General features: G+C 34.2%; 1 protein-coding gene across 1 annotated transcript in view; it reads right to left on the bottom strand.

Annotated features, from left to right (window-relative positions):
- LOC140745602 (dystrophin, isoforms A/C/F/G/H) overlaps nt 1-20,920 on the bottom strand; it is a 630,858-nt gene that overhangs the window by 465,079 nt on the left and 144,859 nt on the right. Inside the window, exon 40 of the mRNA XM_073077541.1 lies at nt 16,541-16,646. Coding sequence (XP_072933642.1) covers nt 16,541-16,646 — 106 coding nt within the window. The remainder of the gene's footprint in view (nt 1-16,540; nt 16,647-20,920) is intronic.

The following is a 20,920-nucleotide window of genomic DNA, read 5'->3' as shown; positions in this document are numbered from 1 at the left end:
ATCGGAAAATAGGATAAGTACGCTTACCATCACAAGTAGCACTAACGAACCATTACAAACATAGTTAACGAAAGTATGTCACTGCTCTAGTAATAATGTAATAGGTTTATTTAAATAATATAGTCTAGAACTCTACATAACATAAATATGTTGTTATGTTACAATTACAACAAGTACTACAATTACAGTTCTGTAAATAAAGAGTTCTTACAATTATATAGTTTGTAAAGCAATTTCGAAATTCATCGTTTATTATTCAGAATTTATTAAATAAAATAAGTATAAAGTGTAAAAAAATAAGAATAACTGAAAATTACACATTACAGCAAGAATTGTACAACTTTTCTTACATTGACATAATTAATAAATTACATTACAATAATATAATTAGTTGACTTATAAATTGTAAAGCGTATAATACCTGCTCTACATTTGCTGGTAGAGACGTTGAATTAATTACAGCACTGTGCAATAAGACACAGAATTCATGGATTATAAACTGTAGAGAGTAGACACAGGCTGTTCTAACAGGTTGCTAGACGTAGTCGTAAACTTTACATTCACAGGTTTGTAGCGAGCTTTCGTGTAGCCTACGTTTGTGTTGAGAATCTCTAGGTAGAGTTAGTAATTAATCATGTGGTATCTTGTAGGTTTATGGTGTGTTATTTGAATTAACAATCGTTTCAAATAGTAAAGAAAGTTCATATCATAAATATAGAGTTATAACAAGAATTTGATACAAAATTATTGACATAAAATAGGCTTTTCACATAAAAATCACTTTAACATAGATCAAGTTAAGGCTTTAGAAGAAAATATGACACTTATTCGAGATTTTATAATAAACTTTTACGCAAATTGAGTTCTAAAAGTTTCTGAATGTGTAAAAACATACTTATTAAACTTATCTCGGCTACCGTTTACAAAGGCAGCGTGTAACTTGAGTCACGAAAGCTGTATGGAAATCTATTTTAACTTTTAATGGGTCAGGTCAACGGGTCATGCTGACGAGTGGTCGGGTTCGAGCATAAATAAGTAATTCCCAAAAGGTCAAATGCACATCCAACATAATAAAGCAAATGTTATTAGCATTCTGTATTAACTTTATTATTGGTGGTTTACGAGTAACTTTTTATACGCAATACAACAATAATATTTAAAAATGGTTGTAACTAGAAATTATTATAAAAATATAAAATTATAACCTACGAGTAAGTACCTTCCACAATTTAACAAATTCAACAACACTCAGTTTTAAAGCCGATTGGGCTGCAGAGCACGTCAAATAATGGGACATACGCTCGAATAACATTACCCTCCGCAGTAGAGTAAAAATGATGTCTAGCCATTTTACAATGTCCTTCAATAGTTTTATATTTATGATGATACTTGAGAATTTCTTGAAAACTGCGCTTAAATCAAATTGACCTATTCAGTAAAAACACAGATGGCGTTACTGGTTACTTTTGGGTATTGATTTATTGTATTTGTAGCCCCTTTTATATTTAACTTTTTTAATTTGTTGTTACAGCAGCTAACAATATGTATTATATACATGTAAAATTTTCAAGTTTTTATCTATTACGGTTCAAGAAATAGAGTCCTGTGAAATAGAGACGGACGGACAGACAGCAAAGGCTTAGTAATAGGGTTATTATATCCCTTGGGGCGGAACTCTAAAAAACAATAATATGAAGTTAAATTACAATAATAATAATGAAAGTTATTATCTAACAAAAACATTGTTACGTGTAAAAAGAAAATGGCCGACTACGCCATGTATTTACGGAGCACTTATTGCATTGGCCCGACCAGCGCAATCGTTTTGTTTTTAATACACTTGTTATTAAGTTTACCGACTGTAAAATTAACAGAGCTTATACAAAATTATTCCCAAATATGATTGTTTAGACTCCTGGGGGTTAGAATAATAATACAATAGTGATAAATGTGAGAAACAGTAGTAATGTGACTATGGTGGCATTACCATATTAGTTGCTGCCTCGTAACAGCAGTGTAAAGTTCTATTATGTTCTGGTTTGAAAGGCAAATATATTCACTCAAGTTCCAGTTCATTTTCAAAAACTTCGGGTAAGATTTTAGTTCTTTTTGTTTTTATTAAAGTCAGTAGTGACTGCACATCGTCAAACAGACTGCATGTAAGTTCGCTAAGACTGAGAAAAACTATCAACCAAAAGATTGGAATATTGTCTGTACTAAACAAATACAACATTTTATTTTATTTTACTTACTTATTTTAATTTTAAGTTAGTGGTTATAACACTCCTCTTCATGTATTTATAATTAAATGCACAAATTTTCAATCAGATATGACGCCAACAGTCTTCATAACTTTTAAACGCCTTAAACAAACAGTCATTATAACAGCCAAATCTCCACGTAAAATTAAACTTAGGAAAATTTACAAACCTCATTTCCTTTCCACTTCCCTCTAAAACCGAAGTGGAGCACGCAAGGCATTCAAATTTAAACCGCGCTACAAACCAGAGCTTTCAGCGTTACAGAAAGCTGTATGATACAAGAGCTTAAGTGGCGAGCGTGTGGCTTCGTACTTTTGATTCAACAAATATTTTTTTTATGGAAAACAAGTTCATAGGAGACAGAAAATTTATAGGAGAACTTCTTTGTAAAGTTTTGTAAACATATTTTCTTCAATATAAATTGGTCATTTCAATACTTTATAATAATTATAAATATTTCATTTCCATATATGTCTTTACGTATAGAGTCCATTTCTGTTAGAATTAAGAATCTAAAATTCTTAAATCTTAAATACATAATCAATATAAAGCAATTGACAATTTTATGATCTCCACAAAAGTTTATTTTTAATTTGTTATTTGTTAAATTATTAATAATGTACTATGCATATGAATATCAATATCTTATTAATTATCACATTGTGATAAATTATATGCAACGAACAGAAAACCTATTATTCACTACGCGAAATCAGTAAGACACAAGTTAATTTTATGCTTTGCAAAATGTCCAGTTCATCTAATAATTCTAATTTTATTTAATGACTACTATTCAAACGTGACATTGAATCCACCTGTCTTCGCATTGTAAAACACAGAAGCATAAACTGAATGGTATTTAAAGTCAGCTCTGAGTGTAGTGTTACAGAGCGTATCACGCTTACAATGCGGCTCGAGTGGGGAGCGACCCTCGAGTCCGCTGTGGCGAGCGTTAAACACACACACAAGTATCATGTATCTTTAAACGCCTATTAATAAGTGTGGCCATAGTTAGCAAAGAGAACTCTCTATTTATAAAATTTTGTGTCTGTAAGATACTCATAATTAGTTAATATGAATTTAAATAAATATTTCAGTTAGGGTATAATTGTTATGATTGAAGACTTTAATTAATAGATATAAAAAACCTTTGTACAAGAAATGTTTTTATTATCTCTGCGCGATATTAAAAAATAAAAATAAACAAATTCTATAAATGACAAAATTGTAAGCAAAAATGGCCAAGTTTTGACTCTGTAGATAGTTTACTTATTATTGCTTTTAATTAATTTCCTTTAAAAAAATCACAATCTATTTGAATCCACCTGTCTTCGCATTGTTAAACACAGAAGCATTAACCGAATGGTATTTAAAGTGAGCTCTGAGTGTAGTGTTACAGAGCGTATCACGCTTACAATGCAGCTCGAGTGGTGAGCGACCCTCGAGTCCGCTGTGGCGAGCGTTAAACACACACACGCACAACTGCCTTTAAGCGCCTATTAATAAGCATAGCAAAAGCTAGAAAAGTGAACTCTTTAGTTATTTTTTTGCCGTTAAAATAGTCATAATAACTAAATAAGAAATTGAAATAAGTATTTCATTTATGATATAATTGTTATGATTGAAGACTTTTATTAATAGAAATATATAATCTACATTTTTACAAGAAATATTTTCACCATTTATGCGCGGTACTACTTTAAATAACTTCAAGTAAATACAGTCTATAAATAGAAAACTTATGAGTGAAAATGTTTGATTTCGTAGACAGTTTATTTACTGTAGCTTTAAATCGCTTTAAAAGGAGAAGCATTAACAGAATGGTATTTAAAGTGAGCTCTGGGTGTAGTATTACAGAGCGCATCACGTGCACAATGCGGCTCGAGTGGCGAGCGACCCTCCAGCCCGTTGTGGCGAGCGTTAAACACACACAAGGATTATGTTATTTAATTGACGCTAAAGTGCGTCGAAGAGAAATTGAACTGAAGTTAATTTTTTGAAGATATTCTTCTCAGGTGCAGACAGCCTAGTGGTTAGAACCTCGGCTTTTCATTCAGGGATTGTGGGGATCCAAACTCAGGCACGCACCTCTGACTTACGACAGACATGTATATTACTATACAAATCACAAATATAATACCTAAATTATAATAAAGGACCGAAGGAAATATCTCGCAAAAACATCCAATATAAACTTATTTACCACTTACGACAAACATAATATCAAATAATAATGGTAACATATCAAAATACATCCTTGGTACCAAATAATGTTAGCTATTAAGATTTATCTTATAAATATATTGGATAAAATGTGATAGAAACGTGGTAGTTACTAGGTAACATAATATTAACACGACTCCATTTATATCTACAAGAACTAAACATGTTGTGCCAAATAATGTAATTTATAGAACGATATGATTTTGTTGTGTCTCGGACCATTTCTGCTCCACAATACAAATAATTATGTGATAGCCTAGTGGTTAAAACTCAACTGCTTGATCGGGGGTTCCGAGGTTCGGAAGTCAGGCACCTCTGATATTTCATAATTTACGTGCATAATAGAAAATTTACGGTACTTTAACGGTTAAAGAAAAAAACATTGTGAGGAAACCTACTCGCCTAAGATTTCTTAAAATCTAGTTCACAAATATGTGTGAAGTCTATCAATTTGCGCTGAACCAACGTGATGGACGGTGGCCTAATCCCTCTTTGAGATCGAATCGATGAGACCGAAGCCCAGCTATGGAATAAATTGGTGGTGACAAGAACGACACAATCATGGATTCTGTACAGGTCATGTATAATTAAATCTAAATCAGAACATCCATCTACGTCTACACATGTACTCGTAGTAAGCACAGAGCACATAGGTAATCCCGGCGTGCATTAGTAATGATCGCAATCGTCGCGAGCTGACTGGGGGCTCGGGGGCGCTCTGTCATCCACTGTGGACCATTGTGACCATAGTGAATAATGCTATAAACAACATATCTATATGTTCCTCGTTTGTTAATCACTGGCAGTGCTTTCCAGTTGAAAAGGATTGAGACAATAATAATAATCAATAACAACCTACATCCTCTTTTTATATCCTACTGCTGGGCACGGGTTTCCTCTCAATGCGGTTGGGATGTGGGCTATAGTCCATCGCTGGTCAAGTACGAAATGTAGACTACACGCACCCTAGAGACCTTTTTGTCAATGATTCTTAAGCGTGTAAATTTCTTCATCATATTTTCCTTCGTCGTGCAAAGCATATGTAATAATTAATTTCTTATACGCACACAACTGCTAGGAATAAAAGCTGCATGCCAGGATTTGAACTTCGAACCCTTCGTTTGAGAGGTCGATTTATAATCACTAGTATTACTGCATTTTACCTGCTCCTATAACTGATATAGGACTTGTAAAGTAGAACTTATATAGGACACTTAACATGAAACGCAATCCCAATAAATAAATCTACTGTTATAATATGTTATGTATTACATAGTGCCCTCGTACATGGCACCGGCCAGCCCTACTAGGCGTGGTGGCAAACACGGACGGTCAGTGACCAGACGCTGTTTGCTCACGTTTGTTATTACTGTCCATATGTTTAGATTGAGTGCTCCGGGAGTCATACCAGCAATTTTACGAAACTACTATATATAAGGACGGAATACTGTTGCATACAATTTTTATTGGTAATTCAATTTGACGACCCGAATGGCGAAGCGGTCAGGAGATCGGTCTGACGCGCAGAGGATTCTGGGTTCAATTCGTAGCCAGACAGATATCCGAATTAAAAATTAAATTTTTATTTCTGGGTCTGGGTGTTTGTGTATGTCCATGGCACCCACGACACAGGGAATCCTAGTGTGAGACTGTAAGTATAAAAAGCATCATTTTCCAAATTAAATCAAATTGTATCTTTTCCCAATTCATATTGGACGATTTTGATGGACTATGGCCTTAAGCCCTCTCACTCTAAATGGATATCCGAACCCAAATGGGACTGTAGTAAGTAGATGATAAATCGGGGATGAAGTCTAGTCCACAACACAGCTATCGCAGAAGTTACCAGTTAATGCCCAACGTACATATATGAGATGTTTCTAAACTCAACCCTTGATAAAGTTATGTTATCCAATGATAACAACCGCAACTGGCATAACATGCCTCCGGAACACGAAAGTGCGCATGTTAGCCACCAGAGGTCACCCAATTCCCGGCCGCGCCCGACTTTGCTAAACATTGTAGATCGGATCTGATTACTCAAATTATGTTTCTCGTATTACCAATTTTATTTCACAATATAATATAAAGACAGTGCTTAATAAATATTCAAGATTACGGCTTAATTATATGCATCTAAATCTAGTGTGATAAAGTTCTTGAGTTTTTATGGAACGCTATAATTGAAACACATTTTTTATAATATACGAGTAGCAGACGAGCATGCGGTTCACCTGATTGTAAGTGGCTACTGCCGCCCTTTGGCATCTATCCAATCAATTCCAGATAGGATTAGATATACCTACCTGAGGTCGGCCACAGCGCGCCGCGAGCCCTGAGGGCTAAGCTGGAACGCCCCAGAAAAGTATATCTCTTTACCACACCCTTCAAACCAGAACACAGCAACGTTTAACACTGCTGTCATTAGGCAGAAATAGGTGTGGCGGTGGTGCCGCCGGAGTGGAACCAGAAAGCTTTCTACCACCTTCAACATCAAAAATTATATTAAAGTAAGTAATACACTAGCGATATAGTAGTACATTAGTAACTAAAATATGTTAAGTCTGTCTTTATTTACCAGATTTACAATTAATATATAACTTTCTCGATTACCTTCTAATAGATAACGTAGTGAGGAATATATAATTCATAATTGCACCAAGCCTTACCATATGTTTGGACAAGACATCGAGCCTCGAAGGGATGTGAAGGGCGGCTCCCTTCTGGAACTAGCGATCGTTATTATGAATTATTATTCGGCCATTGACTATTACAGGACCGGCGGGATCCATAAAGATATCTATTTCTTAATTTTTTTCTTTTATGTGGACTATGGATCAATAAATAAAAAAAATCTATACTTATATCTTTACATTAGGATTTCCTGTGTTGTTAATGGCGTAGGTACTCAAAAATACGAAAAAATCAAAAACGGAAATCCAGAACAGATGTTTAAATTCATCATTAGCAAGTATGCCTGCAGAGAATCGAACCCGGAATGCTCTACGTGTCAGACTTGTGAGACATCTCTACGCCACGCAAGTCATCATAAATATTACAGTAAAGGTATACAAAGCTATGTTAAGGAGCTTGTCAAAAATTTGTTTAATTAAAATAAGTAGATAACAATCCTTTGTAATGTTAAGAATATGCTACTTAAATAATTAATTAAAACATCTTCATTGTAAGAACTTGGTATAAAGACTCTTCAACGTAACTTAAAATGGCAGCGCCCAGGGCCGGTTTTAGAGTAGGACGGGCGGGGCTACTGCCCTGGGGCCTCCACTAGAAAGGAGGAGGAAAAAATATAAAAATTCCGATAGATCAGTAACTTTAACTTCGTTGTTTTGTTGACATATATCTATTTCATAACAATTAATTACCGATTGGTTATTTTGTCGATGATACTATTCCTTCCTATTACTACTCTATAAGCGGTTTTTTGCATTTTTCTATATAATACTAGCTGACCCGGCAAACGTTGCGTTGCCATTTAAATAAAAAAATGTTAAGGGTGAACAACCCTTATCACTTAGGGGTATTAAAAATAGATAGTGGCCGATTCTCCGACCTACTAAATATGCATATAAAATTTGGTGAAAGTCGGTATAGCCGTTTCGGAGGAGTACGGTAACTAACATTGTGACACGAGAATTTTATATATAAGATATTGACCGCCCGTATTTGCGCGGCTGTGTTATAGATATTGATGTATTTATATGCAGTATATATAAATACATATATACACATTGTATATGAGAATATTTTTCTGTCTGTCACGGTACGCGTCTCACACGTTATATGTGTGATGTATATAAAACCTTACAGAGAGCTTAGGCACGCTCACGAAGTTGATTAAACCTTAAACAAGCAATAATTAAATTCTACTATTAGATATTTCATAAATATAATTATGTATATTAAATAAGCAGAAATACGTAGAAATTATATAAAGAAGATTGAAGTACCTTCTTCAATATAGTAACTATAATACGTATTACATTAGATGGCACATAAGACGCAGGTAGCGAATTTTGCAAGATTTTCAGACGGCGACTGCGTAATAATAACAGTGTTGTAACCAATTTTCTGTATCTCGACGCGCCAGGATCATAGACTTAATAATAAATAGACGTGGCATAATCTTTTTACCTTTATAATAATGTATACAGATAATGTATACGAATTACGATTTTATGTTAAAAGTAGTGTTATTTTACCTACATACCTTTACTATTTATTTAATTTTTTATGTTATCTTTTATTTTAACCAGATGTATTCTTCAAAGCATTTTGATTACAGACTGAACATTTTTTTTTTTTCAATTTTTTAATATTTAAGTAACAAAGTGGCGGTGGTTCTTCCGGAATCCAATCATAAAGGTTTACCTTCACCTTCCAAATCATTTATACTTTCCACATATTCTTTAAAGTGGTTATTTTTTTACTCCTTTACTGTATATTATCTTGCAACAGCATTGTAAATTTCTTAAACGTGTGAAGCATTTCTAAGTTTAATTTACTCTATGGCTAAAATAATCTCAAGCATTCTCCCCTTTGAAAGCGTATCGCGTAGAGGGTCTACGAGGTACGAGGGTCGTAGGACACCGTAGACGGTCTACGTCTTTATACTTAGTTCTATTAATTTTTACAACGTCTGGAATACTAAGTTCATGAATTATTATTCAAGAGGAATGAATTGAATCATCCTGTATTTACATACGAACATAATGTAAGCTAAGTTGCGGCCTTGGAACGTAATTGGGGTTTCTGTAATGAATTCATAATTATGTATATTATAACTAGCTGAAACTAAACTGTACTGTTTTAACTAACTAAGCTTAACTATATGAAATCTAATTTTAATATACATAAAATAAGCGGAAGTTATTTTTATTAAAAGGAGAGTATTAGAGGAGGAGTTTCTAACTGACTTTAGGTAGGATTTATATTTTCAATTATTGATGGCTTCTCATGATCAGGTGGACTGTAAACACGTGTGTTATATAATTTACACAAAAAAGTTGTTTTGGAGAAGGATATTTTTGTTTGTTGTTATATTTATGTTTTGACAAATTTCGTACAGTTACGAGCGATATAGCAATCCTTTCATCTAATATCAGCAATTCGTTAAACAACAACATTAAAAAAACACACAAAATTGTACCCCTGTACTTTCAATTTGTCCATAGAGCTATATTCATGGCCCGTATGTTTACAAATACACTTTGTGTTTGTCCAAGAAATGAATGCGTGTCCCGCACGGCATGTGTTCTGTTCCCCGCGGCCGGTTACTACTGTCCGTTCGTTCTCACACTTCCTATTGTACATTGATCTCTTTCACTAGGAAAAGTCTGACCGTGTGCTATTCTAATGTTGCTGGAAATACGTTAGTGGTTACTACTTTTATGAGGTTTTTATAACGATTCAATTGAGCATGTTGCTGGTATAATAGCACGGGAATCCGGCTTCGATTCCCGATCAAGCAGAGAGGTAGACATCTGTTATTTTTGTTAGTTATTTTTTTGCTGTCAACATCCATTGTTGTATTATCTTAATAATGTTTGTGAAAATAATATAAAAGGCATTTAGATTATAATCAATAGGTAATTATTGTGAAAAGGTAGGTTCAACTTTGTCTTCTAAGGTAGTAACATTTGTGTTGTATTTGTGTTGTTGTGTTGTGTGTATATTATATTCAGATACGTTATCTGGATTCAGCTATTCGTTATCTGGATAAATACATATGTATTTATCCAGATAACGAATAGCGTCATATAGATCTATGGATAAATGAAACATGCTATGTAAATATATGTATAAATCTATTCACGAAAACTAACATATAACATTCAAGCAAGCAAGTAACACCTAACGCATAATTACTAAATCATTGTTCAACTATACAATAGTTCACCTTTCCAGGGGCTGTATTATTAGCGAAATATTATAAATCACCGCCAAGCAGGTGGCAATTACAACAGTAATTGTTCGTAGAGCGCTGAATAATATAATTGTAGTGATAATTATAGGATTAAGCTACAAAGCTGGATCTGTTACTGAGCTGTTGCGTACTAATTCGTTTGTTTGTTGTTGTGGATTAATGTTTTGAACTGTGTATTGTTCGTGGTTTAACGAACGCATAATTAGGGTTCCGTACCCAAAGGGTAAAAACGGAACCCTATTACTAAGACTTCGCTGTCTGTCCGTCTGTCACAGAGCTGTATCTCCGGAACCGTAATGGATAGACGCATGCAATTTACAGAAGATGTCTAACGGTGGCCGCTATAACAACTCTCCATACAACAAACCGGTATTTTTCAGCATTTTCCGATCTAACTGTTAAACCGTACTAGGAAGACGGTTGAAATTTTTACAATCCGTTTACTACTATAACTGGTATTATAATAAACAAATAGGAACCATAAAACATATTTTAATATAATTATTTCAATTTTATTATACGTTGTCTATGTATCATTCATCATCACCCCAACGCCATCTATTGTTGTGTCATATAACTAAGTATTGTTGAAAATAATCAAATGAATAAAAATAAGTAAAAAATAATGATAATTTGGTGGTACGGAAGCCTCCATGTGCGAGTTCGACTCGTACTTGGCGAATTATTTAAATTAGTTATGTAATTTTGTGTAGTACGTAATATGTAATAGTACGCATTAATTACTAAGTTAATAAGTAAAGAGAACAATTGATGTAATTTAGCTATTTTTACCTAATAATAGCAGTATTAAACACTGCTGTGTTCTGGTTAGAAGGCTTACCACAGTAAGGGAGACATAATTTTCCGAAGCGTTCCAGCTTAGTTCTCAATGGTAGCAGCGCATCTGTAGCCGATCTCAGGTAGGAATTTAACCCTATCTGGGGTTGATGACAGATGTCTACGGGCGGGCAGTGACCACTTACCATCAGATGGACTGCATGCTCGTCTGCTACTCCTATGTAATAAAAAAAACAATATATAAGCCGATAGAGCTATAAATAAAAACTTTGAAATAAAATTGAGTACGACTGTACAATGTTCAAAGCATTGTTACAAAGCGGAGCGCTTGTTCGTTTGTTTGTAAAATAAACGGTGTTGTGTAAAGTAAACGGTACGGTGTGTAATTGTTGTGATACACGAAAGCGTATCACATACCACCGACAGGTTATAATTGCGCGGTAACAGCTTTGAGGTTGCAAAGTAATTATGGTATAACAGAATAGTAGTATAAATAATAATCTATACTTATATAATGAAGTTAAACAGATTGCTTGTTTCAACGTGATAATTTCTGAGTGTCAGACAGATTTTTTTAATAAAGATTTTTCATTTGGTAAGTTATTGAGGAAAGTTATAGTTAGTAACTTAGAAATTTATGTGATTTGGTGTTGGAAATATATCTTGACCTCTCTGAAGTACAGAATTCTATACATAACAGAGGTCTACTAAAATGGGCATTAAGTCATCAAGTTAAGTGATATATTTAATCACATATATTCCTTGATATGCTATTATAGCCTTTATATTGTGACCATTAAGAGTAATATCACGTGTAGCCTACTTGACCCATAATATTACACTCAAAGGTATCCTTTCATGAACAATGCATTACACAGATTAAACCTAAAGGGTGTTAAATTCACTATTAAATAATCGAATAAAAACCTTAAACCATTGTTAATAAAATCCATAGTTCACTGACAGATTTAGAGACATTTACTATAATTTGCCATCGGAAAGTAAGCTATATTATGTTTCAATAAGGTAGATAAGTGCAAAACATATTTAACGGTGAAGCAAGTTCCCCAGGGGGAGTTGAATCAATTTACCTAAGGCGGAGTGCACACCAGAGCCTCGAGATCAACTTTGAAGTTTCTTGCAGAAGGATAAAGCTGGCAAATTGCTTTCGTCGCGATTGTTACCCGCTCGCTTTGACTTTCAACCAAAACTTTGAACTAAATAACTATTTTTGTGTTTAAATATTGTTCAGTGGGTGTTGAATAACTTTATTCGTATTCGGGCTTTAACATAGAATATTTAAACCCTCTGTGGTTTGAATCCAGTGACCATGTTAAGAGCTGCTGTGTTCTAGTTTGGAGGGTGTGGTAAGGGAGAGAATTTACCGAAGCTTTCCAGCATAATTCTCACGGATAGCGCGTCATCTGTGGCCGACCTCTAGTAGGAATCTAATCTCATCTGGGGTTGATTAAAGAATCACGGGCGGCAGTAGCCACTTACCATCAGGTGGACGGTATGCTCGTCTACTACTCCTAAACCATAAAAAAATAGAGACACTAGTGTGGAGCATAGAAATGAAGGTGCAACAAAGTTAATTAAACTCAGAGACACGCCATTAACAGGAGTCCAGATGAAACAGATGCGGCGGCCATCACGCGCGACCGTAAACTAGAACGTAAAAACGCGCGTAAAACGTACGGGTGAGTTATTTTTGGCAAATATTATACGTTTATTATTTAGTGCACATGGTATGAGGTAATTGACTTTTGTAAGAAAATATGAGAATGTTTTATAAGATTTAAGTAGAAAAATATCATGAACTACCTCTGTTTTATAAGATTTAAGTAGAAAAATAGCATGTAGTTCACCTGATCCGTCTCCACCCAGGAGTGGATGGAATAGGAGTTTTAGCCTAAGTCGCAGATGTGGGGCGCACATATATGTTAGTCGATATATAATATCGTAATACTTTATGAGGAAATATATTTCAAATAATTTTAATATTTTTTTTATTTAATGTCGTCTTAACATTAACCAAAAATACAAGTATGAATACTAATTAGCTTCCTGTTTTATTATATGTGGGTCGTTTGTATACAATAATTTAACTAACAAAACAATATGAGATTTATTTATATTAATTAGTGTAGTGGCATTTGTAGGTCGCGGAAATTTCCATCCATATCATGAAAGATATTCACGATTAATACATAAAATTACTACAAGCCATTTACAATAACGAGTTATCTGTAAAATATGTGTTACTTTATGAGTCTATTTGTTTCTTCCTCTACGTGATAGGGCATCGTCACACTCAAGTGATTGAATCAGGCTTCACACGCACCTCCGCACTGATTTCATTACAAAGAGGCCTTCTAGGGCCCTCTGGAGGGTTCGCCCTGAATTAGTGGTTGGAAAGGTCGGAAACACTGTAGACAGCCAAGCAGATTTGTCGTAAATTCAGGGATAAAAATATTTTTTGTCAGATGTAATGATGTAATGTAATGATATAAAAATATTTTTTGGAAATAAAAAGTAACTAAAATTAAATTATGCGTAATGTTAGAGGAGTGAGACTTTATAATGGAAAATTTTGATAGTAACGAATAGATTTCAGGCCTTAATCCATCACACTGGCCAAATGCGACTTGATATACATTATACACCTTTCAAAAATATTTTTAAGGAACTCTCATGTTTCATTAAAGAAATCACCGTTACAGCTAGTGACAACTGTATAGTATTTCGAAAGCAATATATCACGTACCAAATATTCTTACATTCTCCTATAAAAATAACATAAAAACGGTCCTATATTAATATCACTGGTAGCTGAACCATAAATATCCAAACAAAAACAAATTATGTCCATAATTAAAATACGCATAACTTCATCCCGTTATGAAAATATTACCCCGCCCGATACCAATATCTGTTTTTTGTCCAAACGCACACGAACCTGTGAAATTGTAAGGGATGAGCCGGTAAAGAGTAAATTTTTATTATATTCACGGCACCACAATTTAACTGATCCAATAAAAACACGCTCATCCCAAAATGTGCCGTTTTACAACATAATAAGCTTCAAAATTGACTATTCATTTCTGTAAAATGTAATAACTTTGTCAACGTGAATGGTATTCTACTCCGCTGTTGTAAAGTTTAAAATCATTTGCATTTTATGTTGAAATAAAAGGATACTGAAAAATATTATTACAGAGGCAATCGAATTATCGACACTTACCAGAATCGGGACATAATTTTACGCTCCAATTTGAAATTCAGCCGTATTTGCTTAAACTCTTGTCGACAAACCATTTTACATAATAATTCTATCAACGACATGATTTTGATCATTTTCCAATATTTAATTATTATGTAGTAAGTGATTACTATGGGCCATAGACTTCGGTACTCTACCGTAAATAAAATTCGAGCCCTACTTAGATCGGCAATTGATATGTCTCGACTCATGGACTAATTAGGAACGCCTTGTATAAGTGTACCACACGGAAGATGTAATGGTTTGACGCAAAAACAATCTGTAAGGAACCACTCTACATAATTTTAATATATTTTGACCGTGGGCAATATCCGAATTAGTTCTATTAATTATTCCGCTGTTTTTAGAAATAAAATTGGAATTGCTAAACAAAGAAAACAAAGCCATTGTAACGGCCGTCGGCGGATAAAAGGCGTTTATTTTGATTGTGTTCGAGTATCAATTAATTTGCGAAGCGTTTAGAGATTAACGCGCCGGGCGCCATGGGGCCTCCGCGATGTTAAGCTTACGAAATTAATGTTAAAATGTCCATTAAACTGAATTAGGTACGCTTATTCTGAAGGTTTTATGTGTGTTTACTTCGGAGGACATGTTGAGTTAGTCCCGGTTTAGATAAACTTATAAGGATGCCTAAGAAACTGTAACTAAAATGCCGCATCTCAATCAAGGTCGGACCCCTTAGGAGCCAACCGTATTAAACTCGGGTTTTTTTCGAAGTTATATACCAGAATAAGAAGACGGTGAGGATACTGGCATACCGTAAATTCTCAAATAATTAAATAAAAATAAAAATTATAATATACATAATTAAATTAATATAAAAATAAAAATTCTGATGATGATGATGACATGTGGCCAGCGGCAGTATAAGATTAAAGATAAACAACCTCTATTTAACATTTAAAGTATAAATCGTTATAATTCAATTTTTAACAACAAATTCGTACTAAGTGTTTCAGAATCAATTAATTCTTAAGTCGGTTAAGAAGATTAATAGCTCGGCGAGAAACCGCTGCCTGTTACCAGCAAAATGCTTGTTTATTTACCAGGAGGTGAGAACCTTGCATATTTAACTCGACGAAACGAATGATAGATGTAGTGAAAAGCTTACGAAACGGTTTTGGTGATGCCTTTTTGGAAAATAAACGTATGATAATCTTTAGTAGTAGCTATTTTCTGTTGGGTTTAAAGATATCTAAAATAAGCCGTAGTTGTAATTGAATTTAAAGAAGATAAATGTAAAATAGATAGCTACAGAACTAAAATAGATACAGAACTATCTTTTTTCTATAAAAGTATAAGGTTATTGAATGACTTACTAATTATCGTATTGTTTGAGTACTGAAACTATAACCCTTAAATTGTGACAAAAAATGCATTCTGTGATATAAACATTCACTAAGAAAACATGTTTTCTTAGTAAATGTCTAAGTTAAATGTGTTTCTTAGTAAATCACAAGGAACTAAGAAAACATGTTTTCTTAGTTCCTTGTGATTTGAAAGCTAATATTGAAGCTTCAAATCAAAAGCTTCTTATTGGTATAAGGGAAGATTTGAAGCAGCTAGGGTGTCATGGGTATCAGGGTATTTAACGGGAAATTGCAAGGGCGATCTGTTTGAAGAGACTCACAACTGTATGCGCAGTAAATTCACCCTTTCAGGTTTTGAGGACGTTTCCTCTTTTAGTTTTAATTTAAAAATCGTAGTTCAAAAAAATATTATCAATACTATTACAGTATTGATTTTGTTTTACGATTATTATTAGTAAATAAGAGATACTAATATTCACTTAAAACTTTTGTAATAATTTACAACATTATATCCACATTTCGCACGCGTACACCAACACACATACGCAAATTAAATTTGTGTGTGTATCACTTTGTGTGTTAAAGTCAGGTCACCGTCGTCTTAACTTTGTTTTTAGACGGATTTCTGGGTTTTCAGGGATCTATCTAGATCACAAACCGTAGATACAATACAAATACAAGTCTCTGATCTAAATAATACAATATCATTAAATTCACTAACCTTTGCCATGTAGTTGTTGTCTATTCTCCGTGCCCTTGAGGCTTTCCGCTGTGTGCAGCAGTTCATCCAGTTGCGGCTTCTTCTGTTCCAGCTCTCGAAGCACACCCTGGAAGAATAAAGACTATTAGCGAATACACTATATCAGGCTGCTTTGAAGATGGTAGAGCCATTCGTGGTTCGACAATGCAGAATTCATTGGAACATCTATTTCCATTGCACTATTGCAATCAATGGTCAGTAGTTCTATTATATTAAAAAATACTTAAATGACAAATTTGACGATTGATAATGAAAATTGATCTAACGTACTAATAACACTACTTGTATTTATTTAGATTTATCAAAATAATAAATCTGTTGCTAACTGAGAAAAATATGTTCTAGATGTCAAATTAAACTGTAATATGTCAAATTATTTTCTTAAAAAAGAAGAGTGTCTTATCGTTTACCTTAATACATAACCGTAGATTATAAGCTAACATGAACGAATATGAAGCACAACAACAAACATTCACACATATTTATTTTAACTATAAATCAATAACGTGGAAGTACCTAATATGTAGCGACCTTGATGATTGGTGGGCTAAAGAAACCCGGGGAAGGCTGTGTACACTGGCCCCTCGGCCCGGGCAAATAGATCCTTAGTGGGACCCCTTTGTACAAGAAAAGTAGCTACGGGGATTCTAATAGGTATATACGAGGAGACTGGTGCGATTCTACTGTGGGGACACATTTATAAATTGTAGTTATTTGGGTCTTAAGAAGTAGTTTTCTTAGAATATTGTTGGGTGTTTCCTTAAAGTTCTGATTCATAAACATTTCTGATTTCTGTCTTAAGATTATGGGTTGAAGAGTGTGATGAGATATATCTATGCAGCATCAATTTAAAGCATTGGTAGACTTGTGGTTTGAAATCGGTCCCTCAATATACGGACCCGTGATTCGAATCCCCGGTGCAAAAAAAAAACATTGTAAGGAAATTTATACGCCTCGGATATTTATCAAGTCTCTCACTCTGATAGGAAACCACTGCCCAGCTTAGGGATCCGTCAGGTGTTGACGAAAATACTAAATACATTTCCATAATAATCAGAATGAAAAACATTTGTGGTATACTATTATTATTATGTGATATTAGAATAAACTTGCTCGTTTACTGGCAATTCTACAAATTTAACCAATATATCTTACAATGACTTAAAGTAAAACAAAGCGCAGAAGCTCCTCTTCTTGCCGTAAAATTAATGTTTCACAATCTATTCGGTCGCAACTAAAGCAAGTGTTTTACGGTCCTGGTCTGCAGTTTATTGCGCCGGCAGCCAACGCTTATACATTTTACTTGCCGCCTTATCACGAATCACGTGAAGCACAAACTCTATCTGGTACAATCTGATAGAGGTTGGTTTGCTTACGCTAAGCAACGTTTGAAATTGGCTGCGACCTTTTTGTGCATCGCTGGCTACGGGTCTTTTCAAAGGTCCGGAGCATTCCTTGCTCCAATGCATATTGGTGGAGAAAGATACCAAGTCGGGTGTTTTTAAACCAAGGCAGACTTTCCAAACGCACCAATAGTGGACATCAGCGAAATTGGAGGATGACTGGGCATTTTTTTAGAAAGTGAACCGTGGAGGATCGCCACGACTTCAGTTCAAATTGATGAAAGTGAATAATTTATAGTGATAACCTAAGGGTGTCTTAGAGCTGGTCATTCGGGATTTTCAAGTTCGAATCGCAATATAAACCATTGATTTATTCGAGCCTGAAAAACTAGTATATACTATTGGTTACGATTGAATGAACAAGTTTTAACGACGAAGAACATTGTGATGAGTTTTATGTAGATCTATATGCCTACATAAAAGCACCTTACAGGTCTGTTTTCTAATAAGATCTATATCAAATCAAAGTTAAAATCCTAACTATCTTTACTACAAACTAATTCATGTTGATTACAACCAGAAAATCTTCAATACTTATAGGAATCTGAAATGATTCATAGTTGGAGCGCCGGGACTTTATTGCGCTTACAACTTCTCCGTTACATTTGAAGACGACAGAAGCCTTTGTTAAGTTTTACTTTCATTCACTGTAAAGCTTTTCTTGTGAAAGTTTCAGAGCGTGAATTAGCTTAGACATTTATTAATTTCCTGCTTTTGTAATGTTAGTATAAAGTAATAGGAGTAAGATACATCGAAGTCAGTCGGTCACAAATAAGTGGATTAATATCATATAAGTAGCAAATGAACTTGCAGTCCACCTGATATCAGTAACGAGTAAAACCCAGATAGGATAAGAGTCCCATCTGAGGTCGGCCAGAGATGTTTTGCTATCCCTGAGGACTAGATTTTTACATCTATAAGCCTCTCCCTTACCACACCCTTCAAACCAAAATCAAGCAACGCTCAATACTGTTCTTATAAAGAAATAGATAGGGCGGTGTCGCATCTGTAAATGAACTACGAAGAATTTCTTTAAAACCCACTTCCTACACCTTTCACAAGAAATTCTCAAAGGAGCCTTAAAATCTCTATAAAGATAGAGAGCTTTCAGGCATGAATATTTCCTACAATATTTTCCTTAACTCTTAAAGCAAGTGATATATTTAAACAAGCAAGTATCTATTCTATATTTTATTACTTCTGAATTGGAAAAGTATACACAATTTGAACGACTGACGCAATACAAGGGGTCTAAATTGATGTGATTAGGTTATTGCCTATAAAAAATGATATTTATCAAGGCAAGTTTCCTACAGGGACCCTTTTGAAAAACGTATGATTGTTTTCGATGTTATCCCCAAAAACAGCCCAAATTATTACCTCTTACAAAAGCTCTACCTATGCAATTTTTAACTACTTCCAAACTGAGTGTGTAATCACGCATAATGTTTAACTACCCTGTTATGCTTCAAACTACGCTTATGTCATAATCCCGTAATCACAGGTCGGTATAAATTTTGTGAAGCAATGTCTGTCCATTTTCGGCGTAAAACTTCGGGGTAAAAGGATCGGCGCACATTATTAAGGGCAACGGTTTATTAGACGACGGGCCGTGTTTAGCAAAGTAAAACATTTCACAGTAATAAAAGTTTGGTCTTCCTTTAAAAACAGCGATAGCTTAGTGGTTTGAAATTGGGTCATCATGCTTGACGGTCGAGGATTCGAATCTCTGCCACACAGATTGTATGTTTTGATACGAATATTAATGACTAAATTTACTTACTTAGTAGTTGATTTAATGGTTAAGGAAGAATTTTACAAAGAAACTTTGTTAACCTTAAAAGAAGGCTTATTGAAATTGCATATTAAAATATAGCATATTGAATAGCATATTAAAAATATGCCATGATTGGGTCGTACAGTACCAGTCCGACACGTAGAGGGTTCCGGGTACGACTCTAGCCTAAACATTGAAATGAAGAACCGAAGACAAATTTTACCTTCTATTATAAAATAATATTAATGTCAGAAAGTAAAAAAAACAGATCTATTTAAAACCGTAACTTACTATTAAAAGCATACTATAATGCTGACAACCAATAATAACTAATTGTTATTGTAATTAACTACCAACTAGAGTGTATAGTTCCTGTTAATGCGCTCGAACACTGAACATAACAATTATCGTAACTATGCATTACGTAATTGAATGAACGATTCAAACTGCAAACAATTGGAAATACATTAAAGTTATTGAAATTAAATTGAAATTTATTTCATTACAATACATCTATTATACTCACCCATGGGTACCTTTACACTAGATATTATTTGAGTGCTACCTAGATTAGCCATGGTACCCCTTAAGACTAATTTGAAACGCTCCTTATTGTGCCCGTTACTAATACACAATTTATATGCAAATCTTGCCTACCAAAGAACAATTTGTCGTATACACAAGTCGATCAATTAACACGATTTTCCAAAGCCGTATATTATAGCCATAGATTAATTATTATTAGTAATAGGCATAATTAGAATTATAATTGGAATATTCTTTATTTGCTTAAATAAGGTACAATTTTGGTATTACAATGGTACATCAACAATAGGTTTACAACGTCTTCTTATTATATATATCTTATATACGAGTATCTATCATCATCATCATCAACCCATTACTGTCCCATTGCTGGGCACGGGTCTCCTGTCATAATGAAAAGGAGTAGGCCATAGTCCACCTTGCTGGCCAAGTTCGTATTGGTAGACTTCACATACTTTTGAGATTTTTTTTAAATCTCTCAGGTATGCAGGTTTCCTCACGATGTTTTCCTTCACCGTTGTCACATACTCGTATTTGAACCCCGGAGCCGTGGATCAAGAGGCCGAGTTTCTTAACCACTAGGCTAAGGCATGCATGTTGGTATGTATAGGTATC

This window comes from Epargyreus clarus, unplaced genomic scaffold, assembly GCF_041222505.1.
Source record: "Epargyreus clarus isolate Ecla_fem2 unplaced genomic scaffold, WU_Ecla_fem_2.2 ptg000010l, whole genome shotgun sequence".
In the NCBI taxonomy this organism is placed as follows: Eukaryota; Metazoa; Arthropoda; class Insecta; order Lepidoptera; family Hesperiidae; genus Epargyreus; species Epargyreus clarus.
This window is presented reverse-complemented; position numbering and strand designations above follow the sequence as displayed.